The 22,460-nt window shown below is 36.1% G+C and overlaps 1 protein-coding gene across 1 annotated transcript; it reads left to right on the top strand.

Annotated features, from left to right (window-relative positions):
• The first annotated feature begins 2,939 nt into the window (after positions 1 to 2,939).
• Positions 2,940 to 22,086, top strand: LOC130052820 (uncharacterized). Its single transcript, XM_056158884.1, has 4 exons — positions 2,940 to 3,046; positions 3,147 to 3,202; positions 11,183 to 11,320; positions 20,864 to 22,086. Exons 1-4 carry the CDS (start codon positions 2,961 to 2,963, stop codon positions 20,929 to 20,931), a joined length of 348 nt encoding a protein of 115 aa, XP_056014859.1. The 5' UTR covers positions 2,940 to 2,960; the 3' UTR covers positions 20,932 to 22,086.
• The last annotated feature ends 374 nt before the right edge of the window (positions 22,087 to 22,460 follow it).

Here is a 22,460-nt window from a genome sequence, read left to right as displayed (position 1 = left end):
AATAAAAAATGGTTATCATGTTGGCCATATCTTGAAAGATACAGACCATGATTTAACTAAAGTCTAAACACATCTTTAATGATTTGATAATTTGCCATTATAACCTATCATTGGGTCAAATGCTGTCTGAATTGTTTCATACCGAGTCTTAAACCGTTCTTGACACACTGATTTTGACTACGGATAACTCTGTCTATCTTATCAAGATGTAGGGCTCACGTAGGGTGTGACCGGTCGAGAGGGGTCCTTATTCCTCCTAGGCACCTGGTCCCACCTCTGATATATCCAGGGGTCCGTGTTTGCCCAACTTTAGATTTTGTATTGTTTAAAGAAGTTTTGAGATTTATCACTGTTCCTTATCTTCAACTTTTATAGAGAATACTGAGATGTGAAAAATACTTGCAAGTACATGAGACAACAATTCAGTAAAACAGTAATTAATAAAATAATGAAAATGTAGCACTTTAAACAATAATTTAACAAAAAAAAAAGAAAAAAAAAAAAGATGAAAATGATGAGATTTATAAGTTCACTAGACAAATTACCAAACAAACATGACAAAGTAAGCAAAAGTCTCTTGGGAGCTTGAATCCTTCAGCTGATATAACTGGAGAGACAAGTATGAAGTATGAAGAACTCAAGAGATTTTCAGAATGAAGTAAATATGGTGTTTAATATATATATATATATATATATATATATATATATATATATATATATATATGCAGTGAAACTTCTTTAAACCGGCCAGCTGTCGGAGCGAAAAAAAAAACGGCCGGTTTAGAGGGGTGGCCGGTATACCGAGAATTTAGCATTTAGAGACATTTCAGCTCAATTTTTTATTAGATATTTCATTGACATTCCACAAACCATATAATATGGTGTTCAAGGACTATTATTTCACTATTGGAAATAAAACAAAATAATTTACTAACACGTTTATTTTCAATTTATAGCACTAAAACTAATTAAACATGAATAAACATTTTTACATTGACATGCATAAATAATGGAAAACATTCCGTTTAAATAAAACTGCATTTGATATATGTATAGAAATTTGTAGACTAGCAGCATTTATGTAGAATTTCGGCTTATGTTTTAATAAACAAAACAAACACATAGCCATTTGATTGCTGCAATTAATACACAGAGTAGGTACAGAGTAGGTACTGCTCACTTTGATATGGGGATCTATGATCAATTATCGATGGAGATCAAACTAGTCCGCTAGTACCTACAGGTAATTATTACGAGAAATAGTCTTGCTACAATCATCTAATTTTAACTAAAAATGTATAACAGGATACATAAAGAAAACACAGAGGCCTATTATTGGAATTCCTCTTACCTATAAAAACTCTGTTTACGTCCATTGCTTATATCGTTAACAAATTTGTTTTGACGTTTGTGAAAAGTACAGTAGTAAATATATAATTTTAATTTTGATGTTTCTTAGGAATTTTACGTCTATGGAAACCCCCCAAAAATCATTTATCTATTGAAAATGATCATTAACAGTCATGGGTTTGTTGTTTATTAACTACCGCTTATATCCATGGTGCAACAATATGGCGTATTGATTGTATTCATTCGATATGTGTATATCTGTTTATAACATTTCGTACAGAAATTTGAAAGGGTCACTTGGATTAGCCAAGCACCAATTAACACCCTGGACAGCACAGGTAAACTATAGAACTTATAGAGGCCACTCGTGTTTTTCACACCTCCGGTCAATAATTTCCCACCTGGTCAGTAGGTCCGTCATTTTTCACACCTGGCCGGTCTTAATCACCCCTCTGGCCAAAATTTTCTAGTCTTCAAATAGTGGCCGGTATTATAAGGGTAAATTGCACATGTTTGTTAACAATTGTATTTAAAAAGTGGCCGATGTCCGGTTTTCAGGGGTGGCCGGTTTTGTGAGACTTTCTTTGTAAGGAAATGTTAAGGTTTTTGCCGGGACTTTGAGAATCAGCCGATATTCAGGGAGAACCGGTTTTCTGAGGGGCCGGTTTGGAGAAGTTTCACTGTATATATATATATATATATATATATATGTATGTATGTATGTATGAATGTATGTATGTGTGTGTGTGTGTGTGTGTGTGTGTGTGTGTGTGTGTGTGTGTGTGTGTGTGTGTGTGTGTGTGTTAGATGGCACACATTCTTTTTAATTACACATCTGATATAGGACAGCAACTTTTTGTATTATTAGAGGATAGGACATAGGGAATTTTTGAAATTGGAAATATGGAATGCACCGGTCCGAACCCCCAATAAATATTGATCGGTCCCTAACTAAACATGATAGAAGGCCGGTAGTTGCAAAAAGAACCATAAGTACAAAGAAGGTTCTTAATTGCATATTCTTCTCATGTGATGGTATAGCCATACAAATCCCGGTGCCGAAGGGCAAAAGTGTTACAGGTCGGTATTACAGAGATGTTATACTAAACAATCTCAAGAAATATTATCATAAACGATGCGCTGTGTCAGGATTTAGGCATGTTCTTTTACATGATAATGCTCTATCACATACATCAGAGCTCGTGAAGCAATTTTTGAAGTCGTAGAAGATTACCGTCTTGCCATACTCAGCACACTCCAGATCTAGGTCCATGCGCCTTTTTCCTTTTTCCAAATCTTAAAAAGTTCTTATCTGGTCCCCGTTACAAGTCCCCACAAGCCCTTGGCTCAGCCATCAGTCAGTGCCTCAGAGGTCTACCTAAATTAGCGTACCGTGACGCATTTCAGAAATGGATTGAGAGATTGAAATTATGTAAATCAAACCACGAAGAATACTTTGAAGGGATGTATTGTTTATTTCACTATTTGAGTCGAATACTTTTGCGATATCGTACAATATACATTACATATCAAACATCCTTCGTAGCAATAAAACAGGAAGGAAATTATCGTATCAATTTAAATTGTAGTTTTACAATTTTCTGCGAGATATGAGGAATATGTACTGGTCACTCCGACTTTTCCTTGTGGTTATTACTATCTCTGTTGCAGATTGTAAAGGACTCTGTGACAACAGGTATTTTAAAGATTGTTTTGATATAGAAAGAAAATGTTACTCTTGTAATTATGAAATAGCTTGTTCAGATTCTCAAATAAATCTTTTGTCCATCTTATAGTGACAATGGATGCTGCTCAGGTCAAATATGGAACGAAACACTAAAAATGTGTACAGGTAACATATATTTTATCATGTTAATTAAGGAATACTGTATTATTCGTTAAAAGTTATCATTATTCTGAACGGGGTTATCATATATAGTAACACACTAACTCAATATGATAGATATGATGCGTCCATTGCAATACCTTTATACATACCTTTCCTACGATGTGATTAAGTTAATGAAAGAGTTCTCCCACAATACTGATTGTTTATTCCAAGATTGAGTGAAGATTGGCATAGAATATTTTAAGGGATGGTTGTATATTGTTCAAAGTCCCGCTCGAGAATTTTGCACTCATATGGAGATGTCACCATTGCCGGTGAAGAACTGCAAAATTTAGGTATTGTACTTTCGGCACCTACAGCCTTTGAACAGGTAGGTATATTTATGGTGCTACATCTGTTGTGTTACGGGGTTTCAGTTTTGCCGTTCTCCTTCGACTAACCGCCTCTATTAGAGAAAATTTCCTTTTAAACTCAAACTCTTACTGTTGGATGGAAATACCGTCGTATGATTAGGAAAGTAAATCCTTCCTGTGTATAGAATGGTAAATTCTTCCGGGTATTAGAGCCAAACTAGGGATGAATAAACTCTCCATACATGTCACATTCAAAAATCTCTGATGTAGGTGTTAAAGACCTACAATGTATGTACAGACCCATAGCAGTGCTTTTCAAAGTGGGAGGGAGTCATTGCAGTAGAAATATTACTTCTCCACTGCCATTGAAAAATGGGAGGCAGCGCAACCAATATATATCAAAATAAAAGAAATATTACATTATCAACACCAGTTGCTACGTCAATGCTGTTCGGGATTACTGGTCCAAAGGACAAGTGAGAAAAAATGAAAAGTTTATGTCTATTCCTGAGAATAAAATCAAACAACAATGTCCAAGGAACTCTACATTATGTAAATCTTTTGAATGAATGAAATAAAAATCTCTTCAACAGCAAACATTCGGCAATGCAGGAAAATCATGAAAAGAGAAATGTTCTCACAAAATATGGACGTCTAGAATGCGAAAACATTCACCAAAACTTTCACTTGAACGTTTAAAATATCACAGATATAACAATGCGTCGTTGCGCGTCTATTGCGACGATTCTACTTTATTCCATACGAAATAAACTAATTTCAGGTTGTGTAGCCATTCTTCTTCCATAATTCCCGTAAGCAACCGATTATACTTTTGTGGCTAAAACATAGTCAACTTGCGAATTTTGATCGATTAGAACCGGTTTTGAGTTATATCATCTAGGCAAATGTGGACATGTAGATTAAATTTGAGTAAAATGTAGCATTGTCAAATGACATCAATAACTTTTTTATTCATATTGTACAAGCAAAAGGAAAGTCATCTACATAATTTTGAATTTTCTGTACACATGTACGCTTTGGTGAATATAAGCCAGTTAATACGATCTGAAGAAATTCGTTCTTTATCGATGCTTGATTTTGATCTTACAGAAGAAAAAAGTTTTTATAATTGTTGAATTAATAAATTATGCCTGTTTGCTTCTTCAATCCGTGATTCAGTCTTGAATCAGCCAATAGGGGCTCGTCACGAAATTTTTGTCTTATTAAAATATGACATCGTCCATTCTATATTTATACAAGGGAGGAATCCGGAATCCCAGAAACTGTTAACTCAAATTTTCATTCGTCTCCTTTTTATATTTCAAGGACGTTGAATATTACGATCCCGGTCTCGATCGATCGAGGAAAGATCATAGTTTGTAAAAATACCTAATACATGTATATGTTTGCACTGGCAATATATATCAAGAAGCAATACATTTTCTGTCGTTTTCGAACCACAGGAACATTTCCTCCATCACTCAAAATAGAAAACACGTTCTTATTGGTCAATTCAATTGTACACCAAACTCGAGCTCAAAGGCCTCTCGGTCACCTGAATATCATATCCCATACATAGACCATGTATTTAGCTTTTCTCACACATGTTTGAGAGCAGATAACATTTTTAAAGATTATTTCGTAATGAAAAAAAAAATCCCTGTGCCTGCAACACTTGCGATCAAAACATTATGACCCGATAGTACAGCATAAGAGCGAATTGAATTCGCCAATGAGAACGCGTCTGTATTTCGGGTGATTGAGGAAAGGTTTCTGTGGTTCAAAACCGACAGAAAATGCATTGGTTCTTCATATTTATTGCCGGTGCAAACATATGTTACGTATTTTTACAAACTATGATCTTTCCTTGATCGATCGATATAGGGCTTCTTAGATTTAACGTCCTTGAAATATAAAAAGGAGACGGATGACAATTTGAGTTAGCGACTTTTGGGATTCTGGATTCCTCCCTTGTTTAAATATAGAATAGAGAGGGTCAATTCGTGATGAGCTCCTGTGATCAGCCTTATGGAAATTTCCAGAAAGAAGCGGCCAGAACGAGGCTTCTCGGGCCGAAAAACAACCCGAGAAGTTGCTTACTTGGTTAGCATAAAATTGTGTTGGTGTTCAGTGTTAGTTATACTTATAATAGTTTTGACGAGGCCCATATTTATCATTTAATGAAGATTTATAATTTTATTAAGTATTCACATATACACTGTACATTTCATTCAACGAAGCACACCCTTCTCCCGAAACCAACGATCTGAAACATCGAAAAAAAATTAAATACGATATATAATATTCATCTGATATATTTTCGATGTTCTTAATTTTTCCCGTGATTATAGAAGTCACTGTTACAACTTTTTGTAATGATTCATATGTACAAACACATCGATTAAAGCTGTATGACCCGATGTTCATGTATTATTTTTGTACATAATTACTTTAAAGCAGATTAATTACTTTATAAAGTTACTAACTTTCCCTTAATTACATGCTTGAAAACATCTGCATGTAAAAGAAAACAGTGCGAATATTATTTAGAAAGTAAATATAATGGCTACATATAATTTAAATCATCCCATAATAGACGTCTATAAATAGACCCACGCGCGTCAGGGGAATCCTAACATGATGTATTAACTCATACGCAACTGTCTAGTTTTAAGGCTGAATGAGCGTAAAACAACAAATTACTAAGAGGTATTTGATATTTTTATTTCTATTAAACTTATGGTACGGTACTGTTATAACAAAATACACAGCTTTACACAGATAAGACCACCGATGATCTGAAAGTTTGAACTGGTCACATGACTGTCACTTGAAATGGCAGAGTGCGCGGTTATTTGTAAACATTGATTTCAAATCAAATTATTTGGGTTAAAACAGGTGAAATAATTTATGATAGGTCGTACAGTCTCATAACTACATACGTGCGATGATTTAATAGCGTTTTTACGAGATGGAAAAAAATATTGTAATTCGGACCATACAGCTTTAAAACCAAAAAGTTTTTTATTTTGGTTGAACGTGTTTAGTGATGACACGTATTTTGAAAGTAAGTGATAAGTCGAAAACTGTCCGATATGTCACATATCCAACGGTCCGGGACTGTTCAAGAAGTTTGTGTCTTATAATGTAACGAACAGCGATCAATCTCATAACTCCCATAAGCAATACAAAACAGATAGTTGGGCTAACACGTACCCCTGGACACACCAGGGTGAGATCAGGTGCCTATCAGGAATAAGCATTCCCTGTCGACCAGTCGCACCCGCCGTGAGCCCAATATCCTGATCAGGTAAATGGAGTTATCCGTAGTCACAATCAGTTTGCCAAGAACGGCCTGACAGTCGGTATGAAACACGTCAGACAGCATTTGACGCAATGATAGGTTGTATTGGCAAACCAGATTTCAAGTTAAAACATTTCTTACACTACCTGACCGTGGAAAAGTCCAAGAAATCAGGCCACTGTTTACGATATAGCAGTTTTTCTGTTTGTCATTCATATAGGGCATTTTGTTTCGATTATTGCGTTTGCCTAGAAGAAGCCATGTTTATTCATGATTTTGACCTTAAATTGTCGCATTGGAGAAAGGTACCAATATAAAGACATACCGAGTTTCAAATTTTGAAATTATGAACGACCGTTCAGTTTGTATTTGGTCAACTATTCGGCATGACGGATTACGATTGGATTCGTAAAAGCATTTACATATTTTTCAATACACACACACACACACACACAGAGAGAGAGAGAGAGAGAGAGAGAGAGAGAGAGAGAGAGAGAGAGAGAGAGAGAGAGATCATTTATGTTATATAAGGAACATTTAATTTGGAGCTCCAATATAATTTGACTTCCTAATAATTTAGTTTTATATACTATTTATGATATAAATAAATGTAACAAAACTAATGCACGCAAGTATTCAAACATTGTTTTTAATTCATTTGAATTAAAGATATTGTTCATTCAATTCATGTGCGCAAAACTACAAACATGCCTTAAAAAGGTCCTTCCTCTATGCAATATTATTTATGATTTCCCGCACTTGCGCGGAGTGTCATCTATTTTAATAGAAAAAAAAATGTTCTTATGGATCCATGACTTCATAATAGGCGATGACTACTTTTTAGTGACAGGGTTTAAGTATTCTCGTGGTGTCATGATGTACATGTGTAGTCAATAAACCTCATGGAAGGGGCATATTGACACTGCTAGGTTAGTAAGAGGCATAGTATCGATGTATATAGTATTATTTTCAGCCAATGAAATTTCAAGATTATTATTAGAGGCAGGATAAAACATGGTTGTCTGAGTTACTGGACTTTTCATCATTTAGAATAATATTTTCATCTTACAGATCATCACACTACTTCTTTTTTACTCTTTGGTCAATCACTTTTTGTAAAGGAAATGTAAATCAATTCAGTTTTTCACAATCAATTCATACTTGGATATTCCTTTGACCATAGATATTAAACGTGGACTGGAAAATGAAATATTGAAAAAGAATTAACCTTTCAAATCTTTTGTTTCTTCTCTGGTATTCACTTTTAGAAATAATTTTACAAGCCTATCTAATAAGAAACAATACTGAAAGGATAAAGTTACAATTACAACCTCGTTTTCTGTTCTTCAGCTGTTGTGTTTGCTCCCCCCCTCTCTCTCTCTCTCTCTTCTTGTGAAAATGTGATTGCCATTTGATAACTTATTCTTTCCATTCTCTGCCCATAGGTATTGCTGTCATAGTGCCGCAATTACAATATTCTTGTAAAACACTTTCTAACTTTTATACGAACATTTATCTAACGAAGAATTGAATTCGCATTAAACGTAATGTAAATTAATGCAAATTAAATCCGAACAGCGTTCATACGGAAATTGTAATGTGCATCCGTGTGAACGAGGCATAAACTGAATCAATTTATGGTGCAAAATATTTTAAGAAGAAATGTTTTTACCGCTTGTAAAGAAATTCCTGAAATTTTGCTTTTGATGAAATTAATGTATTTGCCCGATTAAAAAAATTCAACTGCTTACATTATTTTAATCCCCGTTAATCTAGTGTAAATAAAAATCATTGGTTGCTTTTTAAAGGATTTGATTAACGGTTTACAATACTATTGCAATCCAACGTTGACAGGGGCATTATCGAGCAGCTACATACACCGTTTACCTGATCTGGATATAGGGCTCACGGCGGGTGTGAACGGTCGACAGGGGATGCTTACTCCTTTTAGGCAGATGATCCCACTTCTGGTGTGTCCAGGGGTCCATGTTTGCCCAGCTATCTATTTTGTATTTCTTATAGGAGTTATGAGACTGATCACTGTTCGTTATCTTCATCTTTCATACATGTACATATTGAGTTTTTCACCCACCCTCCTTGAAAAAGACAAGAACAAAAGTAAGAAACAAAAAAATGTTCGAATCCATTAATGAACTACTAACATTTGTTGAAACTAGTAATTGAGTGCAATTGGAAATTTTGTTAAAATGAGTACCGACTGGTCACTGCGTCATTTATCGCTATATTTCTTTCAAAAATCAGAATGTTATATACTCAATCGGGAAAACTTTCTTTAAAATATATAATAATGTAGAACACAACACAATGTTTCGAGTTTATCTTTTAAGAAATCACATGACTTCGCTGCATTTGTCATTTCTGGATAATAGTTTCACGCAGGGTGTGACCAGTCGACAGGGGATGCTTACTCCTCCTAGGCACTTGATCTCACCTCTGATGTGTCCAGGGATCCGTGTTTGCCCAACTATCTATTCTGCATTGCTTGTAGGAGTTATGAGATTGATCACTGTTCGTTATCTTCACCTTTCATGCTAGGAAGAAAATCTGAATCTGCAAGTTTTTGGCAATGTATCCCAGAAAACCGCATTTCTTGAACGTTTAACATTTCCAAGATCAAACACGAATTAAAGGTTACCAAATGGTAAACGAAATGGGATTTATCTTAAAACCGGTAATATTTTATTCCCATTTAAGTTTTCCGGATTCTCTATTCACTTACAAGGTGCTTTCGAAATGTTTTAAGTTCTTAATCACCGAATGCTGTACCGTTCACAAAGTACACCGATAAACACATGCATACACAAATATAATCAAATACTGTACATTTATAATTTTCAACATTTGATTTACTCCAACAACTTACACGGGTTTTTTCTCTCCATTTTCCTTCTCTTTTACTCAGGTGTCCTATTGCAATATGGTTGTCGTCCGTCGTTGTCCACAGTGCGTTAACAATTACATTTTTTAACTTTTTCTTAATAACCATCGGTCCAATTCTTCTCAAATTTGATATGAAGCATTTTTGGGACAAGGGGGACATCAATTAAAAATTTCAGGACTCCAATACCCCTAGGGAATTAGAGGCGGGACAAAAATTGTCTAAAATTGACCATTTCTTTAAAAATCTTCTTCTCAAGATTCGGACACGTGTAAGAAAAAAAACAAAATGCATAGTGATGTAGAGCAGTGAGGTTTCTACCTAAATTGTAAATTTCATGATCCCCGGAGTAGGGATTCTCACCTCAGGGCGGGGTCAAACTTATAGAGTGTTTATGTGTAAAACACTTAAATACCATCTTCTTTAGTGCTATTGATACTAAATTGAAAGTAAATGGACATTTAAAAAGAGCAGTCCTTTACCAAAATTATAAATTTGATAATCCCAGGGGTAGGGGTTTGGTATTAGGGTGGGGCCAAAATGGACAGTTATCAAATGTGTGAATAATATACATTTTTAACTTCTTCTCAAATGGTATGAATCATTTTTGGAACAAGGGGGACATCAATTGTAAATTTCACGATTCCTACACCCCTGGGGCCTTAAGTGCACAGCACAAATTATTCAAAATTTATAAATTTTCAAAAATCTTCGTCTCTAGAACCGCACATGTATAAGACAAACTAAATGCATAGTGATGTAGAGCAGGAAGGCCTCTACCAAACTTGTACATTTCATGACGCCCCGGTTAAGGGGGAAAACCCTTAAATAACATCTTCTTTAGTGTTATTGATGCTAAATTGAAACTAAATGAATATTTAGAAAGAGCAGGTAGTCCTTTACAAAAATCGTAAATTTTATGATCCCTGGAGTAGGAATTTTGACCAAAGGGTGGGGACAAACTTAGTTTATAGTATTTATGTGTAAGTTTGTTGATACTGTATAAAATCTAAATGCATACTTAGGAATAGCAGAAAAGGATCTACAAAATTGGTTAATTTCACAACCCAGGGTAACCCAGGGTTTTGACTTTAAGATGGGTCCAAATTAGTCATATCTTTTGATGTTTTAATGTTAATACACCTATCATATTATGTAAATCCTTTCATCAGTGTATGCACTTTTGAGGTCAGTGAAGTTTAAAGACCATATCTTCTTTTATTAGCATTTGGCTTAGATATTCAGAACAGGAAATGTTTTCTAAATCCCATAGCCCTTGGGAGTAATGCTACTTTTTCACTAGTATTCAGTTAGTATTCAGGTGGCCGATAAGGTATCTGGGCCTCTTGTTCATTTTATGATTATTATTATGTTCATTACTATTTGTTGCTGTTTATTTCTCAACACATCCATTCCCTATTTGTTAGAGTGTACAGTGGGATACACGGGCAGATTCTGCGATATCAGATGTCATTATCCTTACTATGGAATGCTGTGTCAGATGAAGTGCAGTCCTCCTCACAGTAGGGACCAGTATGACTTCAAAACAGGATGTGTTCACACAGGTTACAATTGCTTTATTAAAGCACAAAATGCTTTATTAAAGCACAAAATAATTATACTTTTTATGATCCAATAACAAGTGTTTCTTGATTTTACGGTGTACATTTTGAACATTTGGCCACATAAACAAGAGGCCCATGGGCCACATCGCTCACCTGAGTCACCTTGGCCCATATCTGAAGACTTTCCACATATATTTGCATGTAAAACCTTAGTCCCTATTATGGCCACAACTATCCCTGGAGGCCAATATTTTTGCAAACTTGAATCTACACTACGTCAGAAAGCTTTGATGTAAATGTCAACTTCTTTGGCCCAATGGTTCTTGAGAAGAAGATTTTTAAAGATTTCCCCCATATTTGTATGTAAAACTTTGAACCCCCCCCCCCCACTTGAGGCCCCATCCTACCCCCCGGGGGCATGATTTGAATAAACTTGAATCTGCACTATGTCAGAAAGTTTTCTTGTGAATATCAGCTTTTCTGACTCAGTGGTTATTGAGAAGATTTTCCCTATATATTTGTATGTAAAACTTTGATCCCCCGTGTGGCCCCATCCTACCCCCGGGGACCATTATTTGAACAAACTTGAATCTGCACTATGTCAGAAAGTTTTCATGTAAAAATCAGCTTTTCTGGCTTAGTGGTTCTTGAGAAAAAGATTTTTAAAGTTTTTCCCTATATATTTGTATGTAAAACTTTGATCCCCCTTGTGGTCCCATCCTACCCCCGGGGCCCATGATTTGAACACACTTGAATCTGCACTATGTCAGAAAGTTTTCGTGTAAAAATCAGCTTTTCTGGCTCAGTGGTTCTTGAGAGGAAGATTTTTAAAGTTTTTCCCTATATATTTGTATGTAAAACTTTGATCCCCTATTGTGGCCCCATCCAACCCACGGGGCCCATGATTTCAACAAACTTGAATCGGCATTATGTCAGAAAGCTTTCATCTGGCTTAGTGTTTCTTGAGAAGAAGATTTTTAAAGTTTTTCCCTATATATTTATATGTAAAACTTTGATCCCCCTTGTGGCCCCATCCTACCCCCGGGGGCCATGATTTCAACAAACTTGAATCTGCACTTTGTCAGAAAGTTTTCATGTAAAAATCAGCTTTTCTGGCTCAGTGGTTCTTGAGAAAAAGATTTCTAAAGATTTTTCCCATATATTTGTATGTAAAACTTTGATCCCCTATTGTGGCCCCCATCCAACCCCCGGTGCCCATGATTTGAACACACTTGAATCTGCATTATGTCAGGAAGCTTTCATGTAAATCTCAGCTTTTCTGGCTTAGTGTTTCTTGAGAAGAAGATTTTTAAAGTTTTTCCCTATATATTTGTATGTAAAACTTTGATCCCCTATTGTGGCCCCATCCAACCCACGGGGCCCATGATTTCAACAAACTTGAATCTGCATTATGTCAGGAAGCTTTCATGTGAATCTTAGCTTTTCTGGTTTAGTGGTTCTTGAGAAGATTTTTAAAGTTTTTCCCTATATATTTGTATGTAAAACTTTGATCCTCCCTTGTGGTCCCATCCTACCCCCGGGGGGCATGATTTGAACAAACTTGAATATGCAATATGTCAGGAAGCTTTCAGGTAAATTTCACCTTTACTGGCCCAGTGGTTCTTAAGAAGAAGATTTTTAAATGATCCCATCCTATTTTTGCATTTTTGTGATTATCTCCCCTTTAAAAGGGACATGGTCCTTCATTTGAACAAACTTGAAAGCCCTTCACCCAAGGATGCTTTTGGCCAAGTTTGATTGAAATAAGCCCAGTGGTTCTGGAGAAGAAGTCGAAAATGTGAAAAGTTTACAGACGGACAGACGGACGGACAGACGGACGGACGGACGGACAGACGGACGACGGACAAAATGTGATCAGAAAAGCTCACTTGAACCTTCGGTTCAGGTGAGCGAAAATGGTTCTCAGGCCAATGTCTGATTTTCTAAAAGAAAAAAATATGCTTCCCTGAATTCCTCTTACATTTTACACAGTACCCAAATAATATATTGGAAGGTAGTTGGTAGTGTCCAATAGTTGTGCACTATGATTTCAGAATTTTCGTTTTTGCCATGGTTACATGTAGGCCTACAGCATTATATGCATTCAATAAACACTCGCACCAACTGACCTTCACCTTGTACATGTAAAAACATACATGTATAGGCATAACTTGTGCTCCCAGTTTCTACCAACTAGTAGATTTAATAAAAAAAAAATTAAAGATGAAAGATATTTGAACTCTCAATTATAAATACGTAATGAAATATTGTATTTCCTAACTTTGAATTGGATTATGATGCTTAATTTTGTTTGTCCAATGAACGTGTACGTAACAACAATAAGTGCAGTACGCCGCGCTCCCACTTCCTAATGTAACGTTTAGATTAAAACAATAATGATGAATAAAATTGCTTGATTGAAATAAAGTATTATGATCTCCAGTATAAATTTGATCATTTTTATTTTTTTTTCTCGAAATGCACCCGTGACTAGGCCTAGGCCTGGTTGTTAATGATACATCGTAATATAATTTTTGTCAACACAGTGTGTACTAGTTTGATGAGTCTGAATGACAAAATCTTGTTGATGTGAAAAATGTCATTGATTAATGTAAATGACAGATAATATGCAATGGTAAATACAACCAATAATAAACAAGATATACATGATGAAACATCACAATCAACATACATTTAATATCCACAAGTATATGCCCCCCCCCCCTAATTAACAAATTATGCATCAGGGTTGGAGGTGGGGAAATTTTGTTTACTCTGGACTTGTCCAGCCATTAATTTAAGAAATTTCTAGAATGCGCCAATATGCGCCCTCTATATGCAAAGTTGCGTAACTCAACAATCAAAATTACCTCCCCTTGCGCTAAACATGAACAGTACAAGAGAGATAACTCTAATAAGATATACAAGCCTACAGTTTGCCAAAATTAGTTTATTTCATAAACTCTATTTTTTGTCAACACAGTGTGTGCTAGTTTGGTGAGTCTGAATGACAAAATCTTGTTGATGTGAAAAATGTCATTGATTAATGTAAATGACAGATAATATGCAATGGTAAATACAACCAATAATAAACAAGATATACATGATGAAACATCACAATCAACATACATTTAATATCCACAATTACATGTATATGGCCACCAAAGATGGGGAACTTAACATCCCCTAAATTGTGACACTCCTTGTCACAATACCTCCATCCACATCTGTGTTGACATAGACTTGATTTTTTTCCCCAAACTTGATCACTTAGGCATATATACCTGTATGTACATTCATTTACCATATTCTGCAACTCATCTGATATGTAGTATATCTCTTGACTGTACCCATAACCGTACACTTTTTCAAAAATAAATTATTTTACTACAATATGTTTGTAATACCTTTACAAACATGCTCAACACAATTCAAATTCTAAAATGTTATAAAGTATATACACATATCTTATTCATTAACCCCTGTCACGCCAACCGACATTGTTTAAACTATCTATGTAGTACCATGCAGACATTCAACAATCCTGTCAAAACCGTAGTTGACTAATTGAGGCAACAGGGGCCCCTGTCCCCATGATGCCCCAAAAATTCAAGCATCACTTGTGACCCCTGATCACAAAGTTCTTAAGTACCTAGCATCCTACCCAGTGTTTGACTTATGGAGGCAACAGAAGCCCCTGTCTCCATGATGCCCCAAAAATCAAACAGCATCTATAACCCATTTTCACAAGGTGTTAACTACATTTTTAATAGAGGGATCCTGATATATTTTTTAAAAGAATCTGATTGCCACCTGCCCATGATTTGGATTTTGTCATCTGAGATGCCCATGTTTGCTGCCGTGCTAGCTGCACCTATCCTAAAGCTATGGGTTTTATATAAAATGGTATCATATCCTGCCCATAACAGAGAAAGCTGCAATTGTTGTGTAAAATATTGTCTTGTAACTGGTTTTCCATCAGAAAAACAGAATAAAGCCCCCCCCCCCCCCCAATGCTCCCCCCCCTAAGTTCACAATACCTCGTTAATGCTTGAACTGGACACATTTCCGCATCCCGATTACTTTCAATATACAATACTTTACATGACTTTCCTTTATAATGCTTAAAGTGTTCCATACTTATTTCGGCTGTATGAATCTTACTTTGCGCATTTACCACAAACTGAATGGACTGCCTGGAGACTGTATTTGAACTAGCTCCTGTAATTTCCCCTACTCGCAAGAAGGCGTGAAATGCTAAGAGGTACATTGCCTTGAGTAAAATCTGTACAAAATATGCAAAACCCAAAGGTCCCACCGACTGTACTATTTTTTTTTTCAGTATTTCTGGTGTTATTGGCAACCTTGTATCAGCCCTAGGATTTTGCTTTCTATACCCCTCTAAAGCTTTCTTAACAACAAAGTTCTGAGAGATATCTTGAAAACCAGCCATACAATGCACATAATTTAGCATAGACAAATATGATGCTACAGTATTATAAGCCCTGTTCTTGTGCATGCAGAAGGCCATGACAAGTATTATTTTATCTACAGCTAATGGTAAAACTGTACCTTGTGGAAAATAAATTGCTAAACAATTCCTATAGCACTGAACAGCCCGGTCATAATTATCAAATTATTTTTTTGACAAAGAACTTCTAATAATATCCGTGGGCAGCTGAGTCAGTGAGGCTCGACCAATATCGATATATCTGCCGGATGCTGATCCATATCTGGAGCAAGCCTTTTGAACTCCTCTATCTGAAAACGAGAAAGCCTATCAGCTAACACATTATTCAACCCTGAGATATGCACTGCCTCAAACTGAATATTAAACCTTAATGCCTGCACAACTAGTCTTCTAATAAGTATCATTAATTCTGAGTCCCTGGTCGTCTGTTTGTTGATGCAATGTACTACTGCAGTATTGTCACAATATAATTTAATCCATTTATTAGATAACTGGGTAGCCCAAAGCTCTAATGCTATAACAATTGGATAAAGTTCCCGAACAGAAATGTGTTTTGTTAACCATTCTGATGACCATCTCCCTGCAAACCAATGGGTTCTAAATAAACCTCCAAACCCCACATCACTTACATCTGTATACATCTGCAATGAGACAGATGTTTCAAGCTTGGGCTCTTGAATCAAGCCTTTCCCATTAAAACTATCCAAGAACAATGACTAAGCCCTTAAGTCTAGCTTTGCCTCTTTACTAAGCCCCCTCTTTTCGTTTGGTTACTGTATGCCTCTTGTCAGATCGATTATCCTACGCAAAAATGGGCGACCTGGCAATACAACTGCACAAGCATAATTCAACAGACCTATCAGAGACTGTACTTTCCTAAGTGTCGCCCAATTTCTTGCCATGAACTTTTTCACCATTTTCCGACATGTTTCTAATTTCTCTAATGGCAATCTAATTTCCATTGACACTGTATCCAACTCTAACCCCATAAATACTAAGCAAGTTGTAGGTAAAACAGTCTTCTCCTGCTTAATTGGGAGACCTATCCGCTCTGCCATTGTCATAAACCTATCTAATCCAACCTGACACAGCCTAGCCGGGGAAGGGGAAACAAATAGAAAATCGTCAAGAATATGTACACAACCTTGTATACCCAATTTATTCTCTGCTATCCAATGCAATTATGTGCTGAACACTTCAAACAACTGACAGGAGTAGCTCAAGCCCATAGGCAAAGTTTTATCAAAATAAAAACCATCATCTAAAGCCAACCCGAACAAGTTAAAATTGTCTGGGTGTACTGGAATTAACTTATAAGCATGCTCCACATCAACTTTAGCTAGCTGACATCCTCTACCAAACTGCAGAATAAGATGACAAGCATCATCTACTGATTGATATTTTACAGATTTACAATCAGAGCAAATTCCATCATTCACTGAATTACCCTCAGGTTAAGAAAGATCATGAATAATCCTGAATTCTCCTATCTGAGCTTTTGGAACTAATCCTAAGGGAGATACTCTAAATATTTTAAAGGGAGGTTCCTGGAAAGGACCTTTAACTTGACCTGCCCCAATTTCTTTCCCAATTTTTTCTTTCAATACATCCATTCTAGCTACAGCTGATGGCAATTTTTTATTCAACCGAAACTCTTCTTTATCTTGAAAAGGAATCTTAAAGCCCTCTGTAAAACCATTAACCAAAAACCTTACCTTATGCTTATCATACCCAGCAAGTAAACACTGTAATTCATCTGCCTTTATTGGGGTCACTATCTCATGTATCTTATTTTGGAAAGGGTTGTAAGACACGAAAAGTGTACTGCTTAGTTTCGGGTTTACCCTTTTCCCCTTCTGTTGTGGATGTGTTCCCCGTTTGTTTGTTTGGACAGTGTAATCTACTGTGGGTGCCCTTACAAACCTGACAGAAGTGACCATATTTGCACACTTTGTCTGAACAGCTCCCTTCATTGTTGAAGGTGAAACAATGTTTTGTTCGCACTGAATTTGAGGGAAAACTTTTTTGCTGGGGACGAAAAGGACCCTTGTTCTTAAAGCTCGACAACGCCATAGTCATTGCTTCTGTGTGCAATTCCCAATTTACCCCCTCCCATGGCAAATGGTCTGGATCTTGTTCCCTCCATCTACGAAAAGTTTCATCATAACTTAATGCCCCCTCCATATTTGACTTCTGATCCAACTGAGAAATAATCTGCCCATATTTCATTAAATTAGGGACCTGATGAGGATGTCTTTGACAATAAATACCAGCATATATATAGAAGGCATTCTGCCACGGTGTTAAATCGCTTATCTGTTTTCTTTCTAACAAATGGCAAATTGTCATCTTACTCTTCTGCAATGTAATTAAGTTTTTCTTCAGATTTCTTGTGTTTTAACAATTCGCTAAAATCGAAATACTTATTTGAAACAATATCTGCACGCAACTTAAGATCTACTCCCAAAGAAATTGGGCGCGCTAGCCCATAATTTACTGTTAACGCTCCACTTTCTGTGGTTTGACTAGTGACAGGTGCAATATTGCCTAACAGTTCTTGTGCAATACTAAGATCTGGGGACTTATTCGTTCCTTCATTGGCACCATTTCCATCACCCACATTCTGCGCGACAGCCTCGTCAGTGGTACTTCCAGTGGCAGGACTGCTCTCCAGTAGGTTAGGCTGGGTACTTGAGTTGTTCTGTTGTAATATTCCTCCAGGCAACACACCACTGTTCTGTAGGACTGAAACAACAGTTTGTGTAATGACCAGAATGGCTGCAGTTAACATCTGTGTCATCGACTCAGTAGTCAGGTTCTGGTTGCCCACATAAATTGGAACATGTGTGTATCCGTGTTCATTGGCCACTTGTGTAACTGTGTTTATCTGATCAGGTCCTGTACCTTGTCTTACGCCTAGAGTCGGTCTACTGTGAGTATCTGAGGCAACTCGCGTCCGACTTCTTGCTTTGCCACGTGGGGTTCTTCCTACGGACGTTGACTGTGTTGCGCTACTCCTAGGTGTTGCGCTTCTCCCACGAGACTCCCCCACCTTCCTCTGCTTTGGACGTGAAGTGGCCTGTTCCATACCCTGTGTTCAACTGCAAAAATCAATTCATTATTCCTTTGCCTCAGAGAGTGTAATTGTTTACATAACAACGATTTGTTGTCAGACTCTCATACATAGTTTTACTGATTTAATCAGATGCATAAAATGTGAAATATCAGCTTATATCTGGTAAGTATATTTCACTCTGACCTAAATATACCATGAGAAACAGATACACAAGGTAATCCTTATAAACACATCAGTTCCATCTGAACTGAGTATCAGTTACCCTATTCCAGTTCCATATGAACTGAAATATTTTGAATGCCCAGTTCCATATGAACTGTTCAACTGTTCCATTTGAACATATACTTATCAAATGCAGGGTTCCATTGAACCACAAGTTCCATATGAACATCTTTTTAATATATGCATCAAACAAAATTCCATTTGAACTGGCAGACCAATTCCATATGTGAATTGACTAAATTATCGTACGCTCTATAAGTAATCTCCATACAGCATTATAAGACCAATTCCATATGAACTGGTTATTACAAATAAAATGCTGATTGAATGTAGTATTATTCATCCAGTAATGAGCCATCTGTGAAGTATAACATTGTGTTATATATATATATATATATATATATATATATATATATATATATATATATATATATATATATTTAAAGCCCATCATTCTCAAAAACCCATCATGTCATACTTAACTTAATTGTGTCGTATAGCCCCTCTAATGTTCCCAAAATATCTTGGCATGCCAAACTGCCAATTGAAAAATGTACCCCGTCTACATAATTATTATCCATAGATTTCTTCACCCCTTTGATTTTCCAGTTTGTTATAGCACTGCTTGGTGCGCGAGACAAGTCTGCCTTTAGTAACTTGTTTGCCTCTCTCACGTTCTCATTGTATTGCGAAGGTTGTACCACACGAGTTACTTCCCTTGGCAACAGTTGACACACGAACACTTGTTTGAAGTTATATCGCACCTTCCACACCTGTGCCATCGCAATGAGTTTAAAAATCACTTCCTGGGGTGTAATATCTAGGGAGTCCATATCATTCCCCCCAATCTGAATTATCAGGCATAAGTTAAAGTTTTTGAGCTCAGGTTTGCTCTGCATATAGGATTGTAAATGTTTCACATGGGAACTTCCATGACTACAACATTCATGCCGATTTCCTCGGTAATATCGAATTAACGTTTACATATATCAGGCCCAGGTTAACTCTGGTTAGCATCCGATGACACTCAAACAGGTACACTCAAAATATGCAACACAAATTGACTTACATGTGCTTTGGCTGTAGGCCTTATTGATCTTCAGAAATGAAATTTTGTTTACTCTGGACTTGTCCAGCCATTAATTTAAGAAATTTCTAGAATACGCCAATATGCGCCATCTATATGCAAAGTTGTGTAACTCAATAATCAAAATTACCTCCCCTTGTGCTAAACATGAACAGTACAAGAGAGATAACTCTAATAAAATATACAAGCCTACAGTTTCCCAAAAAATAGTTTATTTCATAAACTCTATTTTATTTAAAAGATCAGAACATCAATCCGAGTCGTTCAGGCATGATTTCTTCAATATTCATATTATGCATCAAAACACAGCAACATTTGGACTCTAGAGTATCTTATTTTAAAACAAAACACCTTTCTATCATTTCGGAAAAATCACAAAAAATATTATATCAAATGATTGAGAGTTTGTATACATGTACTTCATAAGAGGCGGCTTAAGGAATATTTGAATACAATTTTGGTGCAATGAGCTACATGTACCTTAAATTAAAAGGCCTCATACATGTTTGTATATAAATCAAAGAAAACCGTTGAAACTTTCTGACATGTAACCATGGAGAAATAGTTGACATGGTATAAATAGGGATATTTGATAAAGTATATATGTAGCTGAAAATTATAATGATACTATTGGTAATGTTTCCATAATGCACATGTATACTGATGCGTTACGAATTGACATTTCAGAGCCAACAACCATGTTAAAACTGTCAAGTTTCATCTGTGGAGGATTGGAAACAACAGGTGTGTTTTGATTGGGATAAGACGTGTCTTAAGACTACCGTACTATGAATCTTAGTTTTCAGTGCACTACCCGTATGTTTGTTCGAGAATGTTTGAAGTTAAGGTGATTCCTAAGAATCGACAAACACTTAAATTGTCATTAGAAAAAAATCCCTCAACAGATCGCTTCTATGTTACATTTTCCCTTTAAATATGGTATCTTCAACGAAATACTTACTCTCCTCTTGATTATCATATAAAAGATGGTTCAGGTCGGCGACAATATGTACATGTACACAACGATGATATGTCTCGATACAAACCATCGACAAAATGACCAACGTACATCGAGAATGAACGAGACCTAATAAAATAAGTTTGAACATTTTACAATTCTAGATTATGTGCAAAAATGTATGCATTATTTCCTTTTTTATTCCTTTTATTATCATCGTTCGAATTTCCGAGTATCATTACTTTGTTACTCAGATATATGTATGTACTTTAAAGCTCATTGTTAAAATTCATTCAGCATTGTAAATAATGTAGTGAACGGTATACAGTTTAGACGGGACTTATACTACCTCGCTAGTGAGCTAGCTTCTCTAATTATATGATAGACTATCTCTCTTGATCACGCAAGTTAAGCAATGTCGAGCGTGAACAGTACATGGACTTGGATGAGTGATTGCTGCACTTTACAGTGTAAGATAAACGGATGAACGGTAATTAGTCTGAACTGTGTCATCGCATGTATTTATGCAGTAATTAGCTGTTAAAATCCCATGGAAACGGATGTGCTCCTTTGTTAGCTGACCTGTTTTTACGATCATATGAAGCAGAACTTATTAAATAACTTCTACGTGAGAGAAAAAAAATCTTGCTATGGCCTTCAATTCGACATTTAGATATCTCGACGATGTATTATCTATTAACAATAATACTTTTCATTCATATGTCGATTCGATATATCCACAGGAACTCGAAATAAAAGACACCACATAGTCGTCCACTCTCATTCATACTTAGATATTTTATTGAAAAGAAAAAAATATTAAAGACAAACTATCAACTCAACTTTATGATAATCGGGATGATTTCAGTTTATATATCATCAACTTCCCATATTTATGTAGCAATATTTCTTTATTACCTGCATATGGTGTTTATATCTCTCAATTGATTCGATACGCAAGAGCCTGTTATGTGTATGATCAGTTTTTAAATCGAGGCAGGCTACTGACAAACAAGGTGATGGTGCAGGGGTTTCTAAAGTCTCGCTTAAATTCAGCATTTCGCAAATTTTATGGTAGTTATACTGATCTAGGTTGCCAATACAACCTAGGATTATATCAAATGCTGTCTGACGTGTTTCATACCATTTGCTAGGCCGTTATTTGTACACTGATTTTGACTACGGATTACCCTGTTTACCTCATCAAGACATAGGGCTAATTGCGGGTGTGACCGGTCGAGAGTAGATGTTTACTCCTCCTAGGCACCTGTTCCCACCTCTTGTATATCCAGGGCTCTATATTTGCCCAACTCTTTATTTTGTATT

The sequence above is a fragment of the Ostrea edulis genome, chromosome 3 (assembly GCF_947568905.1).
Source record: "Ostrea edulis chromosome 3, xbOstEdul1.1, whole genome shotgun sequence".
Taxonomy (NCBI): Eukaryota; Metazoa; Mollusca; class Bivalvia; order Ostreida; family Ostreidae; genus Ostrea; species Ostrea edulis.
The sequence above is the reverse complement of the archived record's forward strand: the minus strand, read 5'-3'. Positions and strand labels throughout refer to the sequence as shown.

Bases quoted from the DNA above. Each gene is read 5' to 3' on its own strand.
- LOC130052820 (XM_056158884.1), top strand. From the start codon at position 2,961: ATGAGGAATATGTACTGGTCACTCCGACTTTTCCTTGTGGTTATTACT. The intron at 3,047-3,146 runs GTATTTTAAAGA...TCCATCTTATAG, and splicing joins AAAGGACTCTGTGACAACAG to TGACAATGGATGCTGCTCAG. The intron at 3,203-11,182 runs GTAACATATATT...CCTATTTGTTAG, and splicing joins AACACTAAAAATGTGTACAG to AGTGTACAGTGGGATACACG.